Source organism: Ailuropoda melanoleuca, chromosome 15, assembly GCF_002007445.2.
Source record: "Ailuropoda melanoleuca isolate Jingjing chromosome 15, ASM200744v2, whole genome shotgun sequence".
Classification (NCBI taxonomy): domain Eukaryota; kingdom Metazoa; phylum Chordata; class Mammalia; order Carnivora; family Ursidae; genus Ailuropoda; species Ailuropoda melanoleuca.
Genome location: NC_048232.1, coordinates 70745578 through 70767418, shown reverse-complemented (window position 1 = coordinate 70767418; position 21841 = coordinate 70745578). Strand labels below are relative to the sequence as shown.

The window sequence follows — 21841 nt, the reverse complement described above, 5'->3', positions numbered from 1 at the left end:
CACCAGCTTTGTTTCTTGCAGCTTTATCACACTTCAGATTTACCCTAAGTTTATGATCTTTGCTGCCAGAATCAACTTTCTCTTTGTATCCTTATCAAAGTGGTTTTTTCCCCCAATCTACATGTACACTTTTACATTTACTCCTATTAAATTCACTCTGGACAGTACACAGAACATACGGCTGGAGAACTTCCCCAGCTGACATTAGTCCTTATAAGAGAAATCCTCCCTTCCACCTGGGTATCCTGACATCTTTGAACCATCTGAAATTATTCCCAAACTCGGGTGGGATAAGGGGACCCAATGAAATAAGGATGTTCAGTAGAAGAAAAAATGGCACCAGCCCTTGTCTGGGAGATTGAAGGAGTATAGGGTAGCATGGGGAAGAGATACTTAGCAGTAACATCCCTGAAATTCCACTTTAAAATCACTTCATAACAACAAACTCAGCAGGCTTCCTGAGGCTACCACAATCAGAAACACACACAGTTTGAAAGAAAACTTTATTTTCAAAATCTGATAGTATTAAATGAACTTCTCCTCTATCCCCTCATACGCCATGAAAAAAACCACATCTATCCAGACAAGAAGACTCTCTTACCGTGTACTTCAAGATCAAATGTGCAGCTGTCGAATTTATCCTTATAGGTGACCTCACACCTGTAGTTTCCTGCATAGTTCTCTTTGGCCTGGATAATCTGCATCTCGAATGTATATACCTGCAATGAAACGCATCAGGCGCATTTCAGCCCCACCTTGCTCACAGGAAGAAGCTATCACATTCTGATGATTTTCAAAATTCCTCAGCATTGGCTTAAAGATGTTTCTATATCTGGGCATTTCAGCCCAGCATTTTCAACATAGGAGGGGTCAGTGTGCTTCCCAGGCCCTGGGCACAGCGGGGCAACCATGCTTGAGTGTAGACACCACAAATGGTTTATCTAGAGAATTTTTCTGGAACTGAAATCTCTCAAAGCTGAACCTGAAAATGACCTTTTCTCCACACAGAAGGAACGGCCTAGCTAAGCCCCTGGCATCAGGAGTTAAGGGCCATACCCGAGAATGCCTTTCGAAGGTTTCCTTCAGCTGGAGATGCTTCCCGGCTTTGCTGGCCAGGTCCATCCATTTCCCTTTGAACCATTTGATGGTGGGTTTTCTAAGAAGATCTTCAGCCTTGACTTTGGCAATAAAGGTGATATTTTCACCTAGAAAAAGCACAAGTGATTCAGGCTGTGGCTTAAAATTTGCCATTTGTTTTGGAAGGAGTTACAGGGGATTGCACTGTGTAGACTATGATGTAACTGGAGTTGTGCCCTGATTTTTTTAAAACTTGCTCTAGGAGTCCCTAGGACACTCCAACTTGTTCTGCTTTTGAGGTTTATGAGGCAGAAAAGGAGAAATGGGTTAATCAGTGGAAATAGTCACTGTGTGGCTTTATCGTATATACATGAAATAAAAATGGAAAGCCTCACAAACGTATGGATTTTTTCCATCCTTTTTATTAAGTAAGATGATGGGGATTCTGGACTTATATGACTAAATATGACTAAATGAAACTAATCTTTCTGAAATCAACCTGCCTATCTATTTGTATTGACTGATTGGACATAAGGACATAAAAACTCTAGACCAGCACTTTGGTATCTTCTAGAAACACAAGGGAGCAAATATTTCCAGGTACCTGCAGTGTGCTTCTGTATTCTAGACCTGAAAGAAGTAATTTTAGAATATAGTCAGTCAGCTATGTGCTCATTTGTTCTGATCACAATATATTCCTTATAAAAATTTATTTCATCAAAATTCCTGGACCCCCAAGTCCTCTCTAACTTACCACCCTCTTTATTTCCTTCATGGCACTTGGCTTTTATGACTATCTGTTTGTTTAATTTCTTGTCTGTTCCTCCCATTAGGACTGTAAGCTCTGAATGCTCACATGTTGTACTCAGTGTTCAGCACAGTGCCTAAAACAGGGGGTGTGTAATCAATATTTTCAGAATGAATATCTCCAAAGTTGAGCCCTCTGTCCCATTAGTTTCCTCTGAGATACTACACAGTACCGTACAGTGTGTATGAAGATTTGTAATCATTTTATGGAATGAGCATGTCATAATGACAGCAAACACTGGCTCAGAGCTTTAAGATATGCCAGATGCTGTTCAAAGTATTTCACAGGTAGTATCCAATTTTACAGAAGAGGAAACTGATTTGAACCCAACCTGGCTCCAGGATCCAGGCACTCAACTACTATGTGCTGAAGGTTCCTGAAATTATAGCTGTCGCTCTCCTTTTCGGGTTATAAAAAGCAGGATTTAGTATATAAATACAATAGAATAGTATTCAGCCATAAAAAGGAATAAGGTACCAATTCATGCTACAGCTTGGAGGGACCTTGAAAACATTATGCAAAGGGAAAGGAGCCAGACTTAAAAGGTGGTACATTATGTGATTCCACTTATATCAAATATACAGAACAGGGAAATTCACAGAGACAAAGCAGATTACTGGTTGCCGGGTCGAGGGGTGGAGACGGGGCGGGGGGGTCATGGCTTAGTGGAGTACATGGTTTCTGTTTGGAGTGATGAAAATGTTTGGGGACTAGATAGAGGTGACAGTTGCACAACACTGATAACCACTGGTTGTTCACTTTAAAATGGTCAAGTTTATGCAATGTGAGTTTCACTTCCGTTTAAAAAAAAAGCAAGACTTAATGCTTGGTGCTCACCAACTTTCACTGATCCTGTTTGAGGCTTTTCCACGAACAGGGTGGACAGCTGGGAATTGGCATTCTGCTTGTCTTGCTCCTCCCCAGCAGGTGGTTCGCCAATAGACCATTCTGATGAGCAGGAAAGGAGGAAAAGAATCATTTCAGGGCCAAGTTCTTCTTAGGCAGACTTACCTGGGTTTGTTGTTCTCATCAACGTTGAAGCTTTTCTTTGTCTAATAAACCTGGATAAATATAACATCATTCTCTCCATCCATCTCCCCTGCAGCCATCAGTAGAGAGTGACAGATTCCCATTCTTACAGGGATGTCTTTTTCATCACGGGATAAAGAACATTTTCTATTCCTAGAAATAGTAAAACTTTTCAGGTAGATTATTACTCTGTGTTTGTTGGCAGCCATGGTTTCTTTGTTTCTCCATTCTGCAGGAAAGCATATTAAGGCAGTACTATGTCATATTAGGTGAATGACTATAGCGTGCCACGTCTCTACGACAACAGAACTGGAAAAGACTAAAGGGATAAGTCAGTTTGCTGGTCAACTGGAAGGATCATCAGCCAAACCTGGCCTGATATTTCTAGATTCCTTGCTGTTATATGATTAGATGATTCCATTAGGGTTGTATAAATGAGGCCATAGTTTGGCAATTAAGTAACGGATCATGGCCTGCAAGGCACAAATTTCAAGAATACTAGTTGAATCCTGCAAGAGGGGAGAAACGGAAAAAGAAAAATCAACTCTTTGAGGCTTTCCCGTGAAGAGAGAGAGAAGCTGAAAGTAAAGTTTGTTTTCATTTTCTAGGTTGCTCCAAGCGCTTAGCTGGTATTAATCAGCAGTGACCTCCAGTGAGGAGGCAGGAGAGAGAGCTGTAGACATTCCCTCTGTCTCCAAGAGCTAAATGTAGAGAAGTTCAGTTTTAGCCACTTAGTAACTGGGAAAAAAAAATGCATGGGTGCCAACTCTCTGTTAATGTTTCTTGAAAAGAAGAAAATATACATTTAGTTATTTTAGTTTTCATGTATCAATCATGCTATCCATGGAGGTCATCATTTTCACAATGAAGTTATACAATGTAGTCACATGATTATGTGTGTGTGGGGGGGGTTGGGGTGTGTGTATGTCTGTGAAATTCACAGTATAATGAATTGTGGCCACTCATATTTGTAACACGAGGACAGGAACTTGTATCACTTTTTTTTTTCTTTTTTATACCTACAAGTACCTGCAAAAGTGCCTGGTCCATAAGGCCCACAGTAGGATTGTAGGAGGCCCTCAACACAAATTTGTTGAATGAATTATAATAATTGCTGACAAGATGTATTTGGAGGCTTTTATAAAATGTAATAAAGTTCTATGGAAATGTGAATTATTCTCTAACTTCACCACATTCCCAAAATGGACATTTTCAGTTTCTTAATCTCTGTATATTTGCTAAATGTTAAAAATGATAGCTATAATAACCACAAATCTGTGGTATATGTGGTTAAGTTCCTGTATTTGTGTGTGTGGATGTCATGCAAAATTAATTATTTCTCAACACATTAGTTTTCTTGTAAGAAGATACGTAATGAAAGAAGGCTAGGGAAAAAAGCTACAAACGGAATAAAACAAAGATTAGAATCAAAACAGCTTCAAGAAATGAGGTCATTAGTGACTATATTAGGATGGGGTCGGGACGCCTTACTCCAGGCGAGTGCTCACCTGAATCTTTTCTTTCCAGGGCCCGACTACCCACACCTGAAAGGAAAGCGTGATTTGGATGTTACAAGGGCAAGGAGTGAAAATGGAGAGCTGACTTCAACCTTCTTGGATTCCCCCAAACCCCGTCTCTCCTCATGATGGGGAGAAAGAACTAGAGTCCGCTTGGGTGGAAAATCAGTACAGCTTCAACTATGAAAGCATCTATAAAAAGTATGTGTCATATTTAAGAAACAATAATAAAATAAAAGAATTCAAATATCTGAAGAATGGGGGATAAGGGTATATAGCTGGAAATAGAAGACAAACATTTTTGTCCCTAAAATTTATATCTAAGATTTACTAATCTTATTTCACAAAGAAATTCTCCTTTCGTAAAAAAATAAATAAATAAAAATCACCATTAAAGCCAAGATTTTCCCCCCTGGTGTTGGCAGGGGCAAAACCTGGTGCCCCTGTTCTGCACACTGTCTTATCAAGGTTCTCTGCCTTTTCTTTCTCTTTACTGTCAATTAACAATAATTACAATGTGGGGTAAAGGGTTGGAATTGTCCTAACCTGGAGGCACGGCGCTAGGCAGGGAGGCTTCTTCTTCATCTGAAACAAGAAATAGGAATAAAAAGTCAAGAAGAAAAGGACTTTGTCCTGAGTATCCTGCAAAAAGAGAAAGGTGAAAAAGAGAAGAAAACACACACAACACTGCACTGATGAGTAAGCCTTAGAAGACTCAGTACCTGAAAGATTAAACTCAATATTTCAGACCAAAGAGAAAAATAAGTAAGTAAATGGGTGAGAGAATAGAGAAATCCAGTGAAAGTGTAAAAATTGAGAAATGAAACTTTGTGCAAATGTTTCACGTGATTGTACGTTAGGAAAAAAATTAATGCTAAAAACCAAACCTTGACAAAGTCAACAATAGAAGTGTTTTCAAGTTCTTATTTTGTAACTAAAGTCAATGTCAGACATAATTCACAGTCATTTGGACATAGACATAAAAAAGCATAAACGAATGAGAACTCATTCTCCTCTGCCCCTGAAAACTTTGTGATTAATTCCCCTTTTATATTTAGGAGACAGAAGGCAACATTGACTACATTAAAATAAATAAACGCATCATACTTGCTAAATTTACCAATATTTATTTTAGGAACTTTGAGAGCATTTTCCCATGATTATATTTTTGTTGGCCAATGCTGTATATTTTTTCACTCTTTATGAATGCGCATTTGTAAAATTCAAAATATGCCTTATAGTATTTATATGCAGAAGCACTGAATAGTCTCCTTTTCTAAAATGTCTGAATTTCAAAGCGTCTTTATAAATTTTAGATGCTTAAATAGGCATTTGGTGTTATCTGAATCTCTGCTCTTCCTTTCCCAAAGCATAAAAATTAATGTTAGTGTAAATAATAATAATCTTTGTGCTTAAAATATTAGAATAGTTGTGAATTTCAAAACACAAACCTATATGACTATATAAAATAGGATACAGAAAACACATGCACACAGCTGTTCATTTTTAAATGCTTTTAAAAATTCCTGACAAGAGGTAAAATAGCACATTTTTATATAATCTATTAAAATATTTACTGCAAAGATTATTTACTAGCATGAAATTTCTTTTCTAAAACTGCCAACCAGGAATATGTCTTATTACTTTTTAACAAAATCACGGATGTAATATGTAAAGAAACTTAATGTCATATCTTGAAATCCAAGAGGGGATTCCCTGAACACTGTGGGATTTGGGATTCTTCAGAGGAAACTTTCTGGGGTCAAAGAAGCTTGGAAAATGCTAAGCTAAATAAAGTTAAATGCGTGTATTTTACTGTATTGTATGGGTGTGCACTTACTAAAACATATCACAAAGACTTCTGTGTGCTAATGGGCTCTGGCATTGAGGGGTAGAGACAAAAAAATGACCCAGCAGTTAGTCTTACCCAAACTTCGTTCATTTTTCTATCCTTTTCTCCTGGAACATCCATTTACATTCCACAAAATCGTGCATTTGGGGAAGTATAGTTCTGTCTGAGCTATTCCAGAACACTGTTAAATAATCATAATTTTACATAACCAAAAATAAAATATCTTGAGATTTTTCTATATTATTTGCCACGCATTTAATTCAGTATTTAGTATTTTATTCTTATAACCGATTCAAAGGCTTTTATTTACTGAAATACATAAAAGAATCTTGATTCCAAGTCCTGTCAGAATTCTTGAAAATGAATCTTTAAACCTCAACCAAATCCTAGAAAGCAGCTTCTTTATTATATGTAAAGTCGACGCTAGAACCATTTTGAGTCAACTGAACACTTCATTTTAGGCAGGTTTTGTGGTTGCTTGTCTGCTTTGAGCATGGCGCATAGTGAATTGAGTTAATTGTTTGGAATGCAAAATGATTGAGAGAAGAGTACTTACATAGTTTCATAAAACTAAAATGAAAGGAGAATCCACTTGTTAAGCAAAAATTTGATAGGTGAGTAGTTTCAGAGTCCACTAAATGATGGAGGGAGGTGGGCCGGGGATGGGCCAGCTGGGTGACCGGCATTGAGGAGAGCCCTTATTGTGAGGAGCACTGGGTGTTAGACGGAAGTGATGAATCACTAAATCCTACTCTTGAAACCAATATTACCCTGTATGTTAACTAACTAGAATTTAAATAAAAACTTGAAACAAAATAAAAAAAAAAAACTTTTGGAGGGACATTTCCAATTATTTGAGACTATGAAGTCACCACGGATTAAAGCAGTGCTTCACAGGTATCATGAAATGATACTCGGATGACCAACAGTACTTCCAAACAGCAACTGCTTCTCAATTGGCAATTCATCATACCTACATTTTCAAATTTACTGAAGTGCTAGAAAATATAATTGACCAGGGGCAAAGTTTTTGATTCCCTTTGAAAAGTAGCTTTGGTCCTAGCATCCCATTAGATTGGGAAACGCAGTTAAGGGGTTGGATCCTGACCTTAAATTCTGGAAAAGTTGCCTGCTTGAATTTGGTTGAATTGGATGAGAATGAAAGGCCTAATTGTTCTCATTTACTGTGGGAAAACCGGTTCTACTCCTAGAAGGGAAACTGAATATCCAGCTCTTCTGGGTTGTGCCTACTTCAACAACACATATATGAAAGGCATGGCATCATTCAAAGAATATTTTCAAACAAAACAAAGCACAAAATACGATATGTAAGTCATATTTTCTTTCCTTCTATTTACAGGTGACTACCGTGATGATGAAAAACATCTGTTTTTGGCTCCTTAGAATACAGCATATCTGAAGACCACAGACCAGAGCAGCAACTCTCTCCTCTAGCTCATGGAAGGGAAATTTACCAAAGCAGAATTTTACTTGTCTTTAAGTCACAGGAAAATAGCATTTGTAAAACCATAAAAATGATTCTTGAAATAACTGAAGTTCCCAGAGAAGAAGGCCTGGAAAGTAGAGAAGAAACTCAGTCTCATATTACAAGCCTGGGATTTTAGTGGGGGGGAGGCACACATGAAATCTGGAATGCAGGGACAGAACTGCAGAGACAGTAGAATATATTTCGAATCGTAGATTCTTACAATTCTACTTACTCTCTTCGGCATAAAATAACTTCTACCTATGGTTGATTTAAGTTTCCTTTCTAAACTAATTTTTAAGTCACACAAACTTGGGACAATTGATGAGATTTTTGAAAAGATTTTTGAGAAGACCAAAAAGTACATAAAATTAAAATATATGTGACTCTCAACAAACCTCACTTAACTGCTGATATAATATCTTGTTTGATTGTGACCGAGTTCTAAATCCTCAAGCAGGGAAATCAGTTGTGGAAAATGTTGGCTCCCACGACCAAAATAACAACAGCAGCAACAACAACCACGTATGGAAGGCAAGAGCATCAACACTAACATGAATTCATCATGTTTGGATGCATTTGATTAATTTATCATAGTTTCTAAATGAAAAAGCTCATGCCTTCACACCTTGATGCTTCTAAAATCAGGAGTCATCCTACAGTAAATACATATATTTGATGAGTTTTTTTCTCCTCCTAATCTATTAAATCAACGTTGCAACTTATAATGGTTGTGTCCCAGAATTGAAAAGTACGGTAACATTAGCTTTTAACAAAGATCATTACAAAGAAGCAATGTAATTAGAAAGCATAAAGAAAGTCCATTCGATGGTTGGTTGTCTGATACCTAAAGGCAAAATTGCACAAAAAAAATTTTAGCACGTGAGTAAAAAGCACCAGAATAATGCTATTGCAGGAAAGGGATCTAAATGAAGAAAAAAAAATTAATCATTCTTTTAATTTAAAAATTTTCATATCATTTAGGAGAAAACTTGCTGGAAATTCTGCTGATTCACTTCCTCATCTGCCAACCACATTTATGCCAAATGAAAGATTCTTCATCTCAAGTTATGTGAGATCTTTAATATGCACAAGTTTCATTCATGATAGTTTATGTGGTGATATTAATGTTAATGCCTGGAAAAAGAAAATAAGTCTTTTTTCACTTGCAGTGATTACCAAAACCAAGTATTTTTCTGGAAGAAAAATAAAAAGAAGCAGTAAATATCCCAGTTGGGCTTACTGAAATATAGACTATAAACTATGAAGATGCAAAAGCAAAAAAATGGTTTTTAAATGTCAGAAGTTAGGCATTTAAATGAATACTGCTCTTCAAAGTAGTCTCTGATTCTAATGCTCTGGCACATCTGGAACCACTCCCAAGACCCGTTTTGAACTTCCCTTAAGGTCAATTGTTAAGGTAGAGAAGAGACCCAGTCTCATTACCCTGTGTTCACATGTACCAAGGTTGGCCGACCAAAAGAAGCATGATCCCACTTGATCACCCACATTATTCTCTACACATGGTCCTCCGTGACAATTGTCTGCTTCCAAAACTGTCCTCCGCTGATGGTCTCTCTCCCCTCCAAAGCTCCCTAAAGTTGGTTCCAGGACCACAGTACCCAGCAGCCAGACCCGTGCCTGGCGCAGAGCCAACACTTAGTGAAAACTTGCTGAATAAATGGACATTGGAATAAAGGACAGATTTTTGGTCCCCCTGAGCATATACAAAAGAAGAACCAATACTCAGTACTCCATTGATTTGCCACCTGTATTATTATGGATGAATTCTAAGCCATGGCAGCATTGTTTTTATGAGGACATTGATTCCCAGTATGATTATTCTAAAAGGGATTTGTGCATCTAATTCCTGGTATTGCTGTTTGGTTACACACATTTCTAGATCGTCATCTCTATTGTTTCAATTCCATGACAAAGTAGGAAGCGGTAGGGAGCAGGGTAGCTTCATGGACAACTCCACAGGCAAGTAAGCAAATTAACAAACATACATGAAAACCCCTTCCTGGGAAATCAGCTATTTCCCAGATAGAGACCCTTAGTAAATGTGAAAAATTCGGCAAATCTAACCACAAACACTACTTATAAGATTGATATAGGAACCAAACAACATTCCGCATCTAAAATTTTTTTCAGAACATTTCCAGATTGTTGCAGAAAGATTCAGGTAATCTGAGAAAAATATTAAGTCTATACTTCTGTGAATAATGTTCTTGCCGGTGACAGTCTTAGAGCTATTAATTGAATATACTTCAGCTAATTCGACAGAGGACTAATTCAGGTGCTGAAAATGTACTAATATCCAGGCATGACCATTTTCAATAGTTTGAAGTGAGTTGGCCTTACAGTAAAAATCATCCATCTGTTCTGAGGAAGAACGCTCAGAATACACAATACCAGTGTCTCATCCTCAGTCTCATGACGAAGAGTATGCATGGGGTATTCATACTCCTGTCCAGCAAACATGGTAAATGGAAATACAAATCTATGTAGATGATCACTGTCTATATGATCAACAGCTAAGCCCACCTGGAAATTCAATTGTTCATTCTACAAATATTTATTAAGAGATTTATTAGGAGATCTCTGCCAAACACTGGAAGAAATAAGCTAAGGGGACCAAAGACGTGGTAAGACATGGTGCCTGACTGTCAGAAAATTTACAGCCTGTTAGGAAAAGGAGGGAACCACTAATACGTGATTAAGTGGAGAAAAGAGTAATTTAGCACCAGAGGCAATAGGTCCAGGAGAAATCAGGAGGAGGAAGGGCAGATGAAAGTGAGCTAAGACAGTCAGGCGGAAGCTGCACAGAGGAGTGGAACCTGAATTGACTGGTTAAAGAACAATGAGATGGACTGAGGGCTGGGGGAAGGTGAAGGGCAGGGAGGGACACTCTGGTCAATGCTGCAGAACAGGTCTTGCTGCACCTGTCCATCTTGTTTATGCTCAAGCAAGCCTTCTTTCTCAGCCAGGGAAATATATATAGCTGTGAACTGTGTCTACCTTTTTAATTAAGCATTTTCTTTGAAATTTCCCTGTCCTTGGTGAAAATGAGTAATAGTCGAAGAGGACTGTGCATTAGGAAATAACTTCCAACCACCTACTTTATTTAGGGATGTCACTTTGTATCATAAACTGATTTGCTTCCTAGTCTTGTAGAGCAAATATAAACATGGTGGTTTATGTGGCTGGGCCTGTGGCCACTGCCTTGCTTAACTTCTGCAAATGTCAGAAAAAGTGAGGCTAATTTCAGGATTCCCTAGTCATCTGGCCTTGCTATTTCATCATACTGTGTTCTGCATATAGAAAAGAGTTTTTATTGATTGGTTGACTAGTTGATTTTAACCATTTTCTCATTTAAGCATCCAAATATAGTATGATGACTTTTCACATTAAGGGTCAGGCTCAGGCTTTGTTTAAACATTGACAGCTTGCCCTCTGGGATTATATCATCTACTTTGTTGGTTGAGCCTTAGAGCCTAGGCCAACCGCCTTTCCAAATTTGGAAACAGAGGTGTATGCCATTGGCCTTGTAGAGAATAATGTTGCAATAGCTTCAGCCAGGATGTCTAAACATCCTTGAACCCATCTCATGGAAGGAGTTCTAGGAGTTTGCACTGTCTGCATTCCATAAGCAAATAACCTTCAGATTGTAGCCCACATGGCCAGGATTAGTAATCATGTTACTATCCATGGGAGCCAATGAAGGTCAAGGACAAAGTGAGTGCACTAACATTATGTGTTCGTTTATGAGAGTGTAAGTTCAAGTTGGCTGAAGAAAAGAGGACTTGTGTACTGAAAGAAAGAAAAAGGTATTTTTCTAATGTGTAGGAGACAATAATATCATAGGAATTAGGTAATTAAATATGACATAGTAAGAACAAAGAAATACTTAGCATGCTTTTGAGTAGCATCCAAAACAAAGAGAAACATCTTATTGCAATCAGGAAATAATTGGTTATTCCAAAATTTAACCTAGGTGATTCAATTCACAAATAAAATACGAACACTTAAAAATAATAATACAAACACATAAGCAGAATTGTCAAATCTACCTCTGTGAAAACTTTCTTTTGTGGACGAGTAATGCTCCTTAGCTTAGAACACTTGGTCAGTAATGACAATGACTTCCTCCATGGGGAGACAAAGGAATGAAAGTTTCATGGATCCACAGCAGTACATGATAAAGATTATGCATTTTCTCAGACCGGAATATCTCCATATAAAGTAAAAATAGAATAATATTATAGTGATAAATGAGTTTCCAATTCAATAAGGAGCAACGTAATGTTTGCTTAAGGTTGTACTGTCAATATATACACACCATTATATAAGTCTATGTAAATACATAGTGCTACAGAATGAGATGCTAGCCTTCAAAATTACTAGTGAAACCTGGAACAGTTCACACAGTAACACAGAAACAGTTCGTTTTTAAAAAAATTATGTGTAATTCAAATAACTTCCCAAATTGGCATCATCCCCAAAAGACCAGACACCTCTTTTCCTTCCCATGCACGTAACTTGCAAACTACCAGTTAATTTGCCAGCATCTCAACAAATGCTTGTGATATCTTTATCATCGTTGTTTTTCTACTGGAAATGTGTATCATGTAAACGGATCCATTCATTATACTGATTGGTCATGCAGATAAGACACAAATGAAGAACTCTAATCCACGCTGATGAAAGGTAATGCAGAGACGTTCTATGGGACCACCATGACAATCATTACTGACCTCTCTCTCGTTCTAATTTTGTTGAATTCAGCCTCATCTTCCCTTCCTCCAACTCACCTTTTGCTGGTGTAGTTCCGGCCTCCTTCTCTTTTTTCAGTTCTGTGTGGAAAGTACAACCACATTTTTAAAAGTGTCTTAAAGAAAGCATTTTATTGTGTGATGAGCTATGGGTGGAGGGTGGGAGAGGAGAAATTAATGACAACAGAAGAGATCATAAATGATGTTACATATTTATGTATTATGCTATACAGGAGTTATGAATTTGGGAATGATAATGTAGAATCACATTAAACTTTTAATAAAAGCAATGAATAAATCTGATCACTTTGGAAGAAGTGTATGTAGAAACGTGCAATAGAGACTTTGTTAAAATATACTTAGCTGTGCTGGGACTATGTTGAACATGCTGGTGGAAGTTGAATATAAAATATGGGTCACTTCATTTTAGACCCCAAAAGGGACTGACTTTTTAAGGAAGCTTGACCCGTGTAATGATTCCCATTATTTGGACTTCTCGATAATATTATAGTAATGAGTCAGGGTATAAAATCTGTAATTGTACAGTAGTTTCAAGGAAAATATTTTGGTGCATGTACTAATCTTCTAGGTTGAGTTGAGTAGCAATAAATGCAACTCGAGAACAGTGACATCCAAGTTCATCAGCTGAGATAGACCATCCAGCTTGCTTCTCTCTGCCCAGAATCATGTTAACTTAGATACTTGCAAATGGTATCTGACTTGTGATATAGAAGGAAATAATTATTTTAAGCATGAATTCTCTCTCTTTCTTGGATTGGTGAACAGAGATCTGAATCTCACTTAACTAATAACTATTTTAGCAGAGTTCGGGAGGAGACTTGTTTTAGCAACAGTAAGTAGGTCAGTATTATACAATGAATATGAAATAGGCCTATGGCATACTAAGGGAAACTTGAGAGTGGCCCAGGGACAGCAACTGATCTGAAGAACAGAAGGGAAAGGTTATGTCTGTAATGGCCTGCAGGTTCTCAGTGTACTCAATATTGTCAAAAATAAATTGGTATGTGCAAAGGGAAAACATACCAAAGAAGAACATCCTAAGAAGAATGCCACACATCTATACTGGCTAAAAGAAAACTAAACTGGGCATGTCCCTGTTTGAACTCACATGGCACTGAGCCTCGTTCCTTCATTTTGACACGTAGCAATATTCTTCTATACTGTGTAAGGGATTTGAGCGTGTGCATCTAGTATTCTCAGCTGGACGAAGGGGGTCCTGTGAACAGTCAGATTTCTCCAAGTGCCCTCCTGAAACTGACCTCCACAGTGGAAGAGCTTCACCATCCCCTCATAAATGTCCGTGCAAAAAGATCACCAGCAACCGAGGCTGGCAGTTTCTGCTTTCACCTAGACTGTGGTCTACAGTGACCTCTCACCCCTTTTCTTCACACTATATTGGCCATTCAAGAAACCTGCATTAAATCACAGGCGGCCTCGTGAGGCTCTCCTGGTATTGCCCTGTGTTTCAATATAGTGGTTGTATTATCCTGGGGTGTTCTCCAAGCTGTATTTTAGCTTCTACTTGGTTGTCAGCAAACAGAATCCAGGGAAATGTTTTCTGCTTAGAGTTCCAACCCTGTTCTCTTGCTTAGGTCAGTGTGAACGCAAAAGCGGGCTTCGCCTGTTGTGTGAAGTACTAATGCCCACTGTCGCTGAGCAGTCCCCTCTCTCATCGAGGAGTTCCCTACCACTCTTTACTCCTTGTTTTTTTGTTGCCACCTGGTGGACAACAGGGTATTAAGAACTGGAGGAGTGGCGCCTCAGAAGGCCCCAAAGGGTCCTGGGAACAGTGTCTCCAGGCGCTTGCTGGTGACATAATGTGCTCAAGTGGGCAGGGGGCTGCTCGTCTTCCAGGACTGAGGTGGAATGCGTTCCCTACTCTCACCGGGAAGATGTGGGCTTTGTCTGCCGTTGCTCTATGTGAAAAAGTGTTGCGAATCCTTCATCCCCTTGGAGGCTCAGGCTCTACAACAATAAAACGCGGGCACAGCAACAACTTTGGCATCACTAGAAGGGGTTCATAAGCGTATGACATGCCATCCAGATCAGTTAACATGAGAGGGCTATATAAACACAATGCATTATTATGATTACTACTACTGTTATTACTATTATAAACTTAGGACAAGTGTGGTCATCCCACTTCTCCACAGGAGTTAGGTTAACACTCACAGCTTCAGGGGCATCCAGATCATGCTGGGATGGACGTTCTGTATTTGCGGCCCAAACACGTGAAGCTGTGTTTTTACTCACCTGGAGCTGGGGCTGGAGCTGGGGCTGGAGCTGGGGCTGGGGCTGGGGCTGGGGCTGGAGCTGGGGCTGGGGCTGGGGCAGACACTTCATTTTCTAGAAATGAAAAGAATAATGGAAGAGTTAGTCTCACTTCTCCCAGGCAAACGCTATTTTCCACAGCCCCACCCTGCACTCAACTCCAGGCAGCCAACTCACCTGTACTGACAAGAGGGATGGAGCAGGAAAAGCATCAACCTCCGGCCAAGACATACTGCCTTTTGGTGTATGGTGTGAGGTGAGGATTGAAATGGGATTCTATAGATTTCCATGATGTACTGATGGACAGACCACAGGTAAAATGGGGATCCGGGGTGTCCTTGCCAGTTAGTTATCCCCTCAGGTGGCAGGGTTTTAATGGCACGGAGCCTGTTTTCCTTTTCTGGAAAAGTGGACATGACACCTATCCCAAATGCATAGGTTACAAAGAGGGTGAAGTGAGACACATGAGTGGCATGTATGTCCCCTACGGCCTGAAGTCCTCATGTCTTGTAGAGCCTAAGGTGAGGGTGGTGCTGGGTAAATGAGAGCCCGCTTTCCCCAGAGAGCGAGGACACGGCAGCATCCTGACATTATCCTGCCCATGAGACATACTTCCCGAATGCTGATGAGACCAAAGTCCTCAGGCTCTGCAGAGTTTCCTTTTATCTGGAGGCAAACCACCGCTCATTGGGAAATGGAATCAACCCCTCTCCCAGTCATTTATGGGAGTGCACATACCTGGAGTAGATTTCTTTCTTTCCTTTTTAAAAACATTTTATTTTCTATTTATTTATTTGAGAGAGAGCAAGAGCACAAGGGTGAGGGGAGGGGCAGAGGGAGAAGGAGAGAGGGAATCTCCAGCAGGCTCCATGCCCAGCACGGAGCCTGACCTAGGGCACTACGTCAGGACCCTGAGATCATGACCTGAGCCGAAATCAAGAGTTGGAAGCTTAACCGACGGAACCACCCAGACACCCCGTGGAGGAGATTTCTACCTACACTTATCCAAATTTTTGACAGTTTGGTTTTGAGGTTTTACACCTGGCTTTGAATGTCCAGAATTATGGAGCAGTCTGGCAGTGAACTCTCTTAAAGAAACTTCTGTTAAAGAATATACTATGTCCAAGTAGCTACTGGCATATCCCATGACCAAAAGGCATGGAATTTCCCCTGTTGAATCCCCATGGATTCCCTGAACTGGGAATTAGTGCCATGTGCGTGAATCAGCTTCTCCTACTCCAGGGCAGGAAGAGGCAGTTAATGAAGGTAATCTCTTCTAAACTTATTTTCTGCTTGATAAATAAATATCAAAGAAACGTTTTCATATTATAAACACATGTGCGGTCCCAGGAGCTTTGTCTTTGTCCAGATCTAGGATTTTCTACTTATTTTCCCTACAACTGGCTCTTTCCAAGCAAAGAGGAAAACAGCTCTCAACAAACAGTTCAGCCCAAAGGTCATCACTACGGGTAGTCTAGGCAGGCTGGAATGAACATAGAAGGAAGAATGGACTGCACCCCAAACAAAATCAAGAAAGGAGCAATGCAGGGCTGTCAGGATGCCGCAATGTCTCCTTCCATCACTAATTTGTGTGTGCGTGCTGGGTATAAACTCCAAATTAAAAAAAAAACAAAAACAAAAACACCAAAACCCTATTTTCATTCAGACAACCATAAATATATTACTATTTACTGAAGAGTGAGAAAAATATAAAGCCAAAGGAGAGAAAACATATAACCTTATGGCAGAAGGTAACGTGGCAGGGTGCAATGTAGTTTGAAGATACAGTGAAACAAATGTCCCTTGGATGGCATCGAGGGAAATGCTTTAGTTTCTTCACCACGTCATGGAAAGGATCTGTAGTGCCAGCATCAACCAGAAGACAAAACCCTCGGCCAAAGCATTTTATTTGCAGAGATCTGAGAGCAGAAATGGAAATCTAATGTTGACCCCTTGGCTTTGGGTGAGTTGTTACAGCACACGGATATCAGAATACAGAGAGCAAGAAGCCAACCTCTTTGGCATACTATCTTTAGGACAGGGTCCTTGTTGCCTAATGCCCGAGGACCTCTTCCTGGCTCTCCCCGCAGACAAGTTTCTCTGCCCTCCAGCCTCTTTCCCCACAGCTGCAGGATTGCTTAATGCCACAACTGTGTTTCATCCTGTTATCCTACCAGAGAGGGTCTCTCTTATCTATTTGGTTAGGTCTACACTCTTTAGGTTTGCATTCAAAGCCATTGCCAGCGGACACTTCCTCCTTCCCTCCCCTGAGCGCACCCCTGGGGGCCCCCTTTTTACAGCTGTTTCTCTTTTCTACTTCTGACCTTTCCATCACTGAGAAGAGCCTTTAGCTTCTCCCCCACAGACCTTTTGTTTGTCCTCTGCATGTGTTTGTGTCAGGTAGACCTCAGTTCGAAACCCGACTCTACACCTTATTAGTTGTGTAATCTGGAGCAATTCTTTAATCTCTGTCAGCCTTGGTGTCCTCCTCTGTGAGATAACAGCAAGGTGCTAATCTAAGTAAAGTGTAAGCACAGTTCCTGCATGCAATAGAGCTCTCTAATTTACAGCAATAACTACTGTTATTTCGTCAGCCTTGGTCTATCTTTTTGATATTTCTCTGAGGATTCCCAAAGCTAATTTTCCCTTCTGTTCCCTTCCTTTATTCTCCTGGCATTCTGGACCATATGATAATATACTCTTTATTCACTAATTATTCTAAAATTATTTTCCATTTGTCTCAGTGTATCTTTATTTCTTTTCCCTCCCAACTGAACAAGGACAGGGATCTTTCATTTCCTTTCCTATCTCCCTAATACTTAATTTTATTGTTGGAAACACATTAAATGCATAATGAATTGATAAAAAAGAATTCAAAGGGCTTCATTGGTGATAGTGACTATCACATTGGCCATGCTTTCTCACCATCTATGTAAACAAAAGCCCATTTTTGTAAGGGGCGCTGTGGTTACTTAAAATCCCGTTTTGGGAAGTAAGGCCAGGGGTGAAATCTAATCAAATAAATAAAAGAGAATATTTTGGGTACTGAAACCGTAAATGTGTTCTGTATGTGAATTTTCCATTTCCATTGTGTTTGTAGCCCCAGCGTTCTATGTAAAAGCTCCAAAATCAAAACTAAACAAGAATTTAAAGGGCTTAGCTCAACTTCCAGCAAATCCACAGAACTTCAGTCATTAACAGTCAACTGTATTATAGTCACAACTACAGAGATATTATAGGATATTAATGCTGATATTTTCAGAATGTTTGCAGGAAGCAGAAGTAGGAAAATGCATGCCCGCCTAGTATGGAGGCAGAGCCAGAACTCTTCCTTCTTAAAATCATAGAAACCTTGTTACTTTATAGCCAGTGGAGGAATAAATAGGTAACAACTACTTATATGCACCCACTGCATGAAGGACGCAGTGTGTGTTACTGTGGTAGTAACATCACCCTTACAACTCTCTGAAATCAGTGCTTTAATTAACCCCATTTTGCAGATGGGAAGTGAGGCCCTTCGCGGTCCCACAGCCCATGAAGGGGTGGAGCCAGGCTCAGGCTCTGCCTGACTCGGAATCTGGGCTTTGCCACATGGGGTTGCACTTCCCTTCTCAGCTTTCATACTTGGTGGAGGCAGAAGACTTTCCAGAAATCTCACTCCATTTTTCCTGGTGAATTGGTTGGTCTTACTGCCATGGCCACATAACCTCCTATGGATGTTGTCCCATCTGTAGGAGTGGAATGTGCCTCGAGTTCCTTTTCTATGCAGTGGAAATAATAGCATAATCTATCTTAAGAGTTGTTGGCAGAAACAGATGAATTCCTTCGGAAGCAGGGATGGTGGTAGACACCATATGCACTTTAATCTCTTTTTATGGTTATCATCATTATGGTCATAATTTTACTCTGACACACCTGTGAGAACAACACTCCTCTCTTTCCACACATGGCACTCGCTAGGGATTTGCCTTATTACTGGGTCTGTGGCTGCATCATGTTAGAACATGCTTGGAATCGGGGTGGGGACTGAGGAAGTGGAGAAGGTAGGCCCCTTGCTCTCCTACTGTATAATGGATGTAAGAATTGATTTTTGATGAAATTTACATATACTGCAGAGTCTGTACAATGTAGATAAATTGACCAGTCAATCAGTAAATCCTGGTACAACGGAAAGGATAAAAAGATGAACTCTCAATAGTTTTCAAGGCATTTAAAACAAAGAATTCCAGCTGTCCTCAACCTAAGAAATGGGGAACCTGAAGTGGTAAAGGCCAAGCATGAAAGGAATTAGACTGAAAATGCACAATTGCAGGTCTGTCTCAGGACCCCAAGGCATTTCCTTTTGCCTTAAAGGAACTGTTTGTGCATCTCTCTTACTCCAAGGCATCTTTTGTAGCTGACAGTTTCTGCCATGCCCAGCTTCGCCCACACCTCTAAGAACTGTTTGCATGTTCCCGGATTCATTAGCTGCCTCTGTAACAATGATTCATTCACAGTGATTTCCACAGTACCCACTGAATGGGGACCGTAGGAAGAAGGACCCAGGCAGCCAGAATTCATTGAGCATAAATCCATTATAAATCTCACAAGAGTGGGCATTTATAAGATGAGATGCCTGTGTTTAAGAAGCTCACAGGTTGGGGTGCCTGGCTCGCTCAGTCAGTGGGGCATGCAACTCTTGATCTTGGGGTTGTGAGTTCAAACCCCACGTTGGGTGTAGAAATGACTTAACATTTTTTTAATTAAAAAAAAAAAGAAGAACCTCACAATTAAATTAACTGCTCTTTCTATCAAGTTAGTTACCAAACCAGGTGGCTTTGCACTCTCAAAACATTTGCACTCTCACAACATCCACAGTTCATCCAGTGCTTCTGAAATTGCTGCGCGCCCATGAATCACCCAGGGATTTGTTCAAGTGCAGATTCTGATTCTGGGGGTCTGTGGCAGGATTTAAGTTTCTGCATTTCTAACAGGCTCCCAGGTGATACTGATGCTGCCAGTCCACACCCCACACTTTAAGTAGGCTCAGACTATGCCCTAAATATCACCTATTCCTGTCCCATTTCAAATGTGATTGTGAATGATAAAGGGTTTACAGTACACGGGGACTTCTCCTCTCCGATCACAAACTTCTTGAGGACAAGGCCTGTCTCCTCCTCCTTTTCAAATTCTGCACAGCAGGTGTTCTATAAATATAGTTGACTGGCAGGCTGTTCCTACCCACACAAAAGCCCCTTCTCCTCGCTGCCAAGAAATCAAGAACCATCCGCTGGCACTCCAAGGGCAGCTTTCTTCATCTGCGTTACCCGCAGGGAACACTATGTCTCCCATTGGCTACCCTTCTGCCGGCTGAATGTTGCGAGGCTCTCGCCCCACCCCATCATTTCTTACCAAGGGCAGGAGAGCAAATAGGCTAGAGTTTTGGCCCTCATTGCAGATACAACCCTTGCCTTTCTAAGGAATTCCCCTTTTCAAAATCTGGGCTGCATTACTTAACAAATAACACTCAATCAGCCACGCCAACTCCACTGTCGACTAGCTCAGCCCTGTCCAAACTCTCAGGAGGCATCTGGCCTTGGGAAGCTCCCTCCATCTTTAGATTTAGAGCAAAAGGTTATTTATTGAAGGGAGGCCCTGCTATGCTTCTGCTTATTCAAAAACCCAAAGGCAACTTTTGTAGGACTTTTCTGCCAGGTGAATGAAGTCAGATTTTTGTGTCCCTCTTTCATCTTCCGCCGTGGTCTTGAATAGGAAACACACAGACAGGATGGACTAAAGTATATATAAGTTGTTTTAAACTTCTTAATAAAAGGAAGAAACTCAGAAACCCAGAAAATAATAAGCCCAAGGAAATATTTTTATGGACAACATTAAAACTAGATTCTGAACGAGCAACTAAAGCTACCTCTTTCCTCCATAGGCAAGGACGGTTGTTCTTTGATCCTTTTTAGTTCACAGATATAGACTTTCTCTCCCTCTGCAACCCTGAAACACGTTCAAAGGCCTTGATCTATTTACGGTGGATTTTTCCTATGACCACCTACTGTAAAAAGCACAGGTATGCCACCAATGGCATGCCTGCACCGTGAGTGCCAGGCCGTTCTAACTGACGGGCGCTGGTGGCAGCTAGTAAACACAGCCCATATGTGGCCTCGGTGCTGGGCTGGAAGACCAGGAACCCAGTAACTCCATAAATGGTTTGGCTTTCTCTGATGCAGTCCATTCCTATTTTCCACGATCAAGGGTCCCATGGTCAGTAAATTGAAAGGGGAAAAAAGATCTTCAGTTTTAGGGGGTATTAATTAACCTGCCTCTCTCTATGTATGCGTCTCCATACCAAAATGATATAAACTCCCAGCTCTCTCCTTCGCATGGGCTCACGGGCTCATCTAATACATTTTTGACCGACTTAAAAATATTTTATGGGCCCTCAGGTGCAATGTAATTTAGCCTTTTGCTAGCATGGAGAGCATAATTACAACATATGGATATGTTGTATAGGCATGGAAAGGACAGGAAGAACATGCAATAACAGTTGTTATCACTGAGCAGTAGGATTATAGGTCATTTTTGTGGCTTTCTTTTTGTTGCTTTTTTGGGATGAAAGAAATGTGCTGAAACCATGCTTTGGTAATTTGGTGTGCAGGAGAAGACTGTTATGTTATTCCTAACTATTATTTATTCTCAAAGTTGCACTGTTGGTTTGAAATAAACTACGTGAGTGCTTTATATATTGTAAACATTGTGGTGAATGAGGCTCTATCTGGGCAACCCCTGGTTTTGTTACTTTTGGGAGCATAGCATAATTATGTTTCTTCTTAGGTTAAATGGGCTAAACGCTGTCTGGCACATCCCCTGTTGATAGTGGGGTTTGGCACTGCGTACGTGTTGCCTCCTAGACCTCATATGCCCAGCACAATGGAAACTGCTTTAATATTATTTGCATGGAGGTGTTAATAATGCTTAGAGAAGTTTTGGTTATATGAATTATAAGTGTCACCAAAA

General features: G+C 40.1%; 1 protein-coding gene across 1 annotated transcript in view; it reads right to left on the bottom strand.

Annotated features, from left to right (window-relative positions):
• The window catches only part of MYBPC1 (myosin binding protein C1), a 72158-nt gene extending 51099 nt beyond the window's left edge, over positions 1-21059 (bottom strand). The window contains exons 1-8 of the mRNA XM_034643674.1: positions 20881-21059; positions 14819-14853; positions 12584-12625; positions 4978-5016; positions 4423-4458; positions 2723-2833; positions 1057-1205; positions 602-719 (exon numbers count right to left, since the gene is read on the bottom strand). Coding sequence (XP_034499565.1) covers positions 602-719; positions 1057-1205; positions 2723-2833; positions 4423-4458; positions 4978-5016; positions 12584-12625; positions 14819-14853; positions 20881-21059 — 709 coding nt within the window. The remainder of the gene's footprint in view (positions 1-601; positions 720-1056; positions 1206-2722; positions 2834-4422; positions 4459-4977; positions 5017-12583; positions 12626-14818; positions 14854-20880) is intronic.
• Positions 21060-21841: the final 782 nt, after the last annotated feature.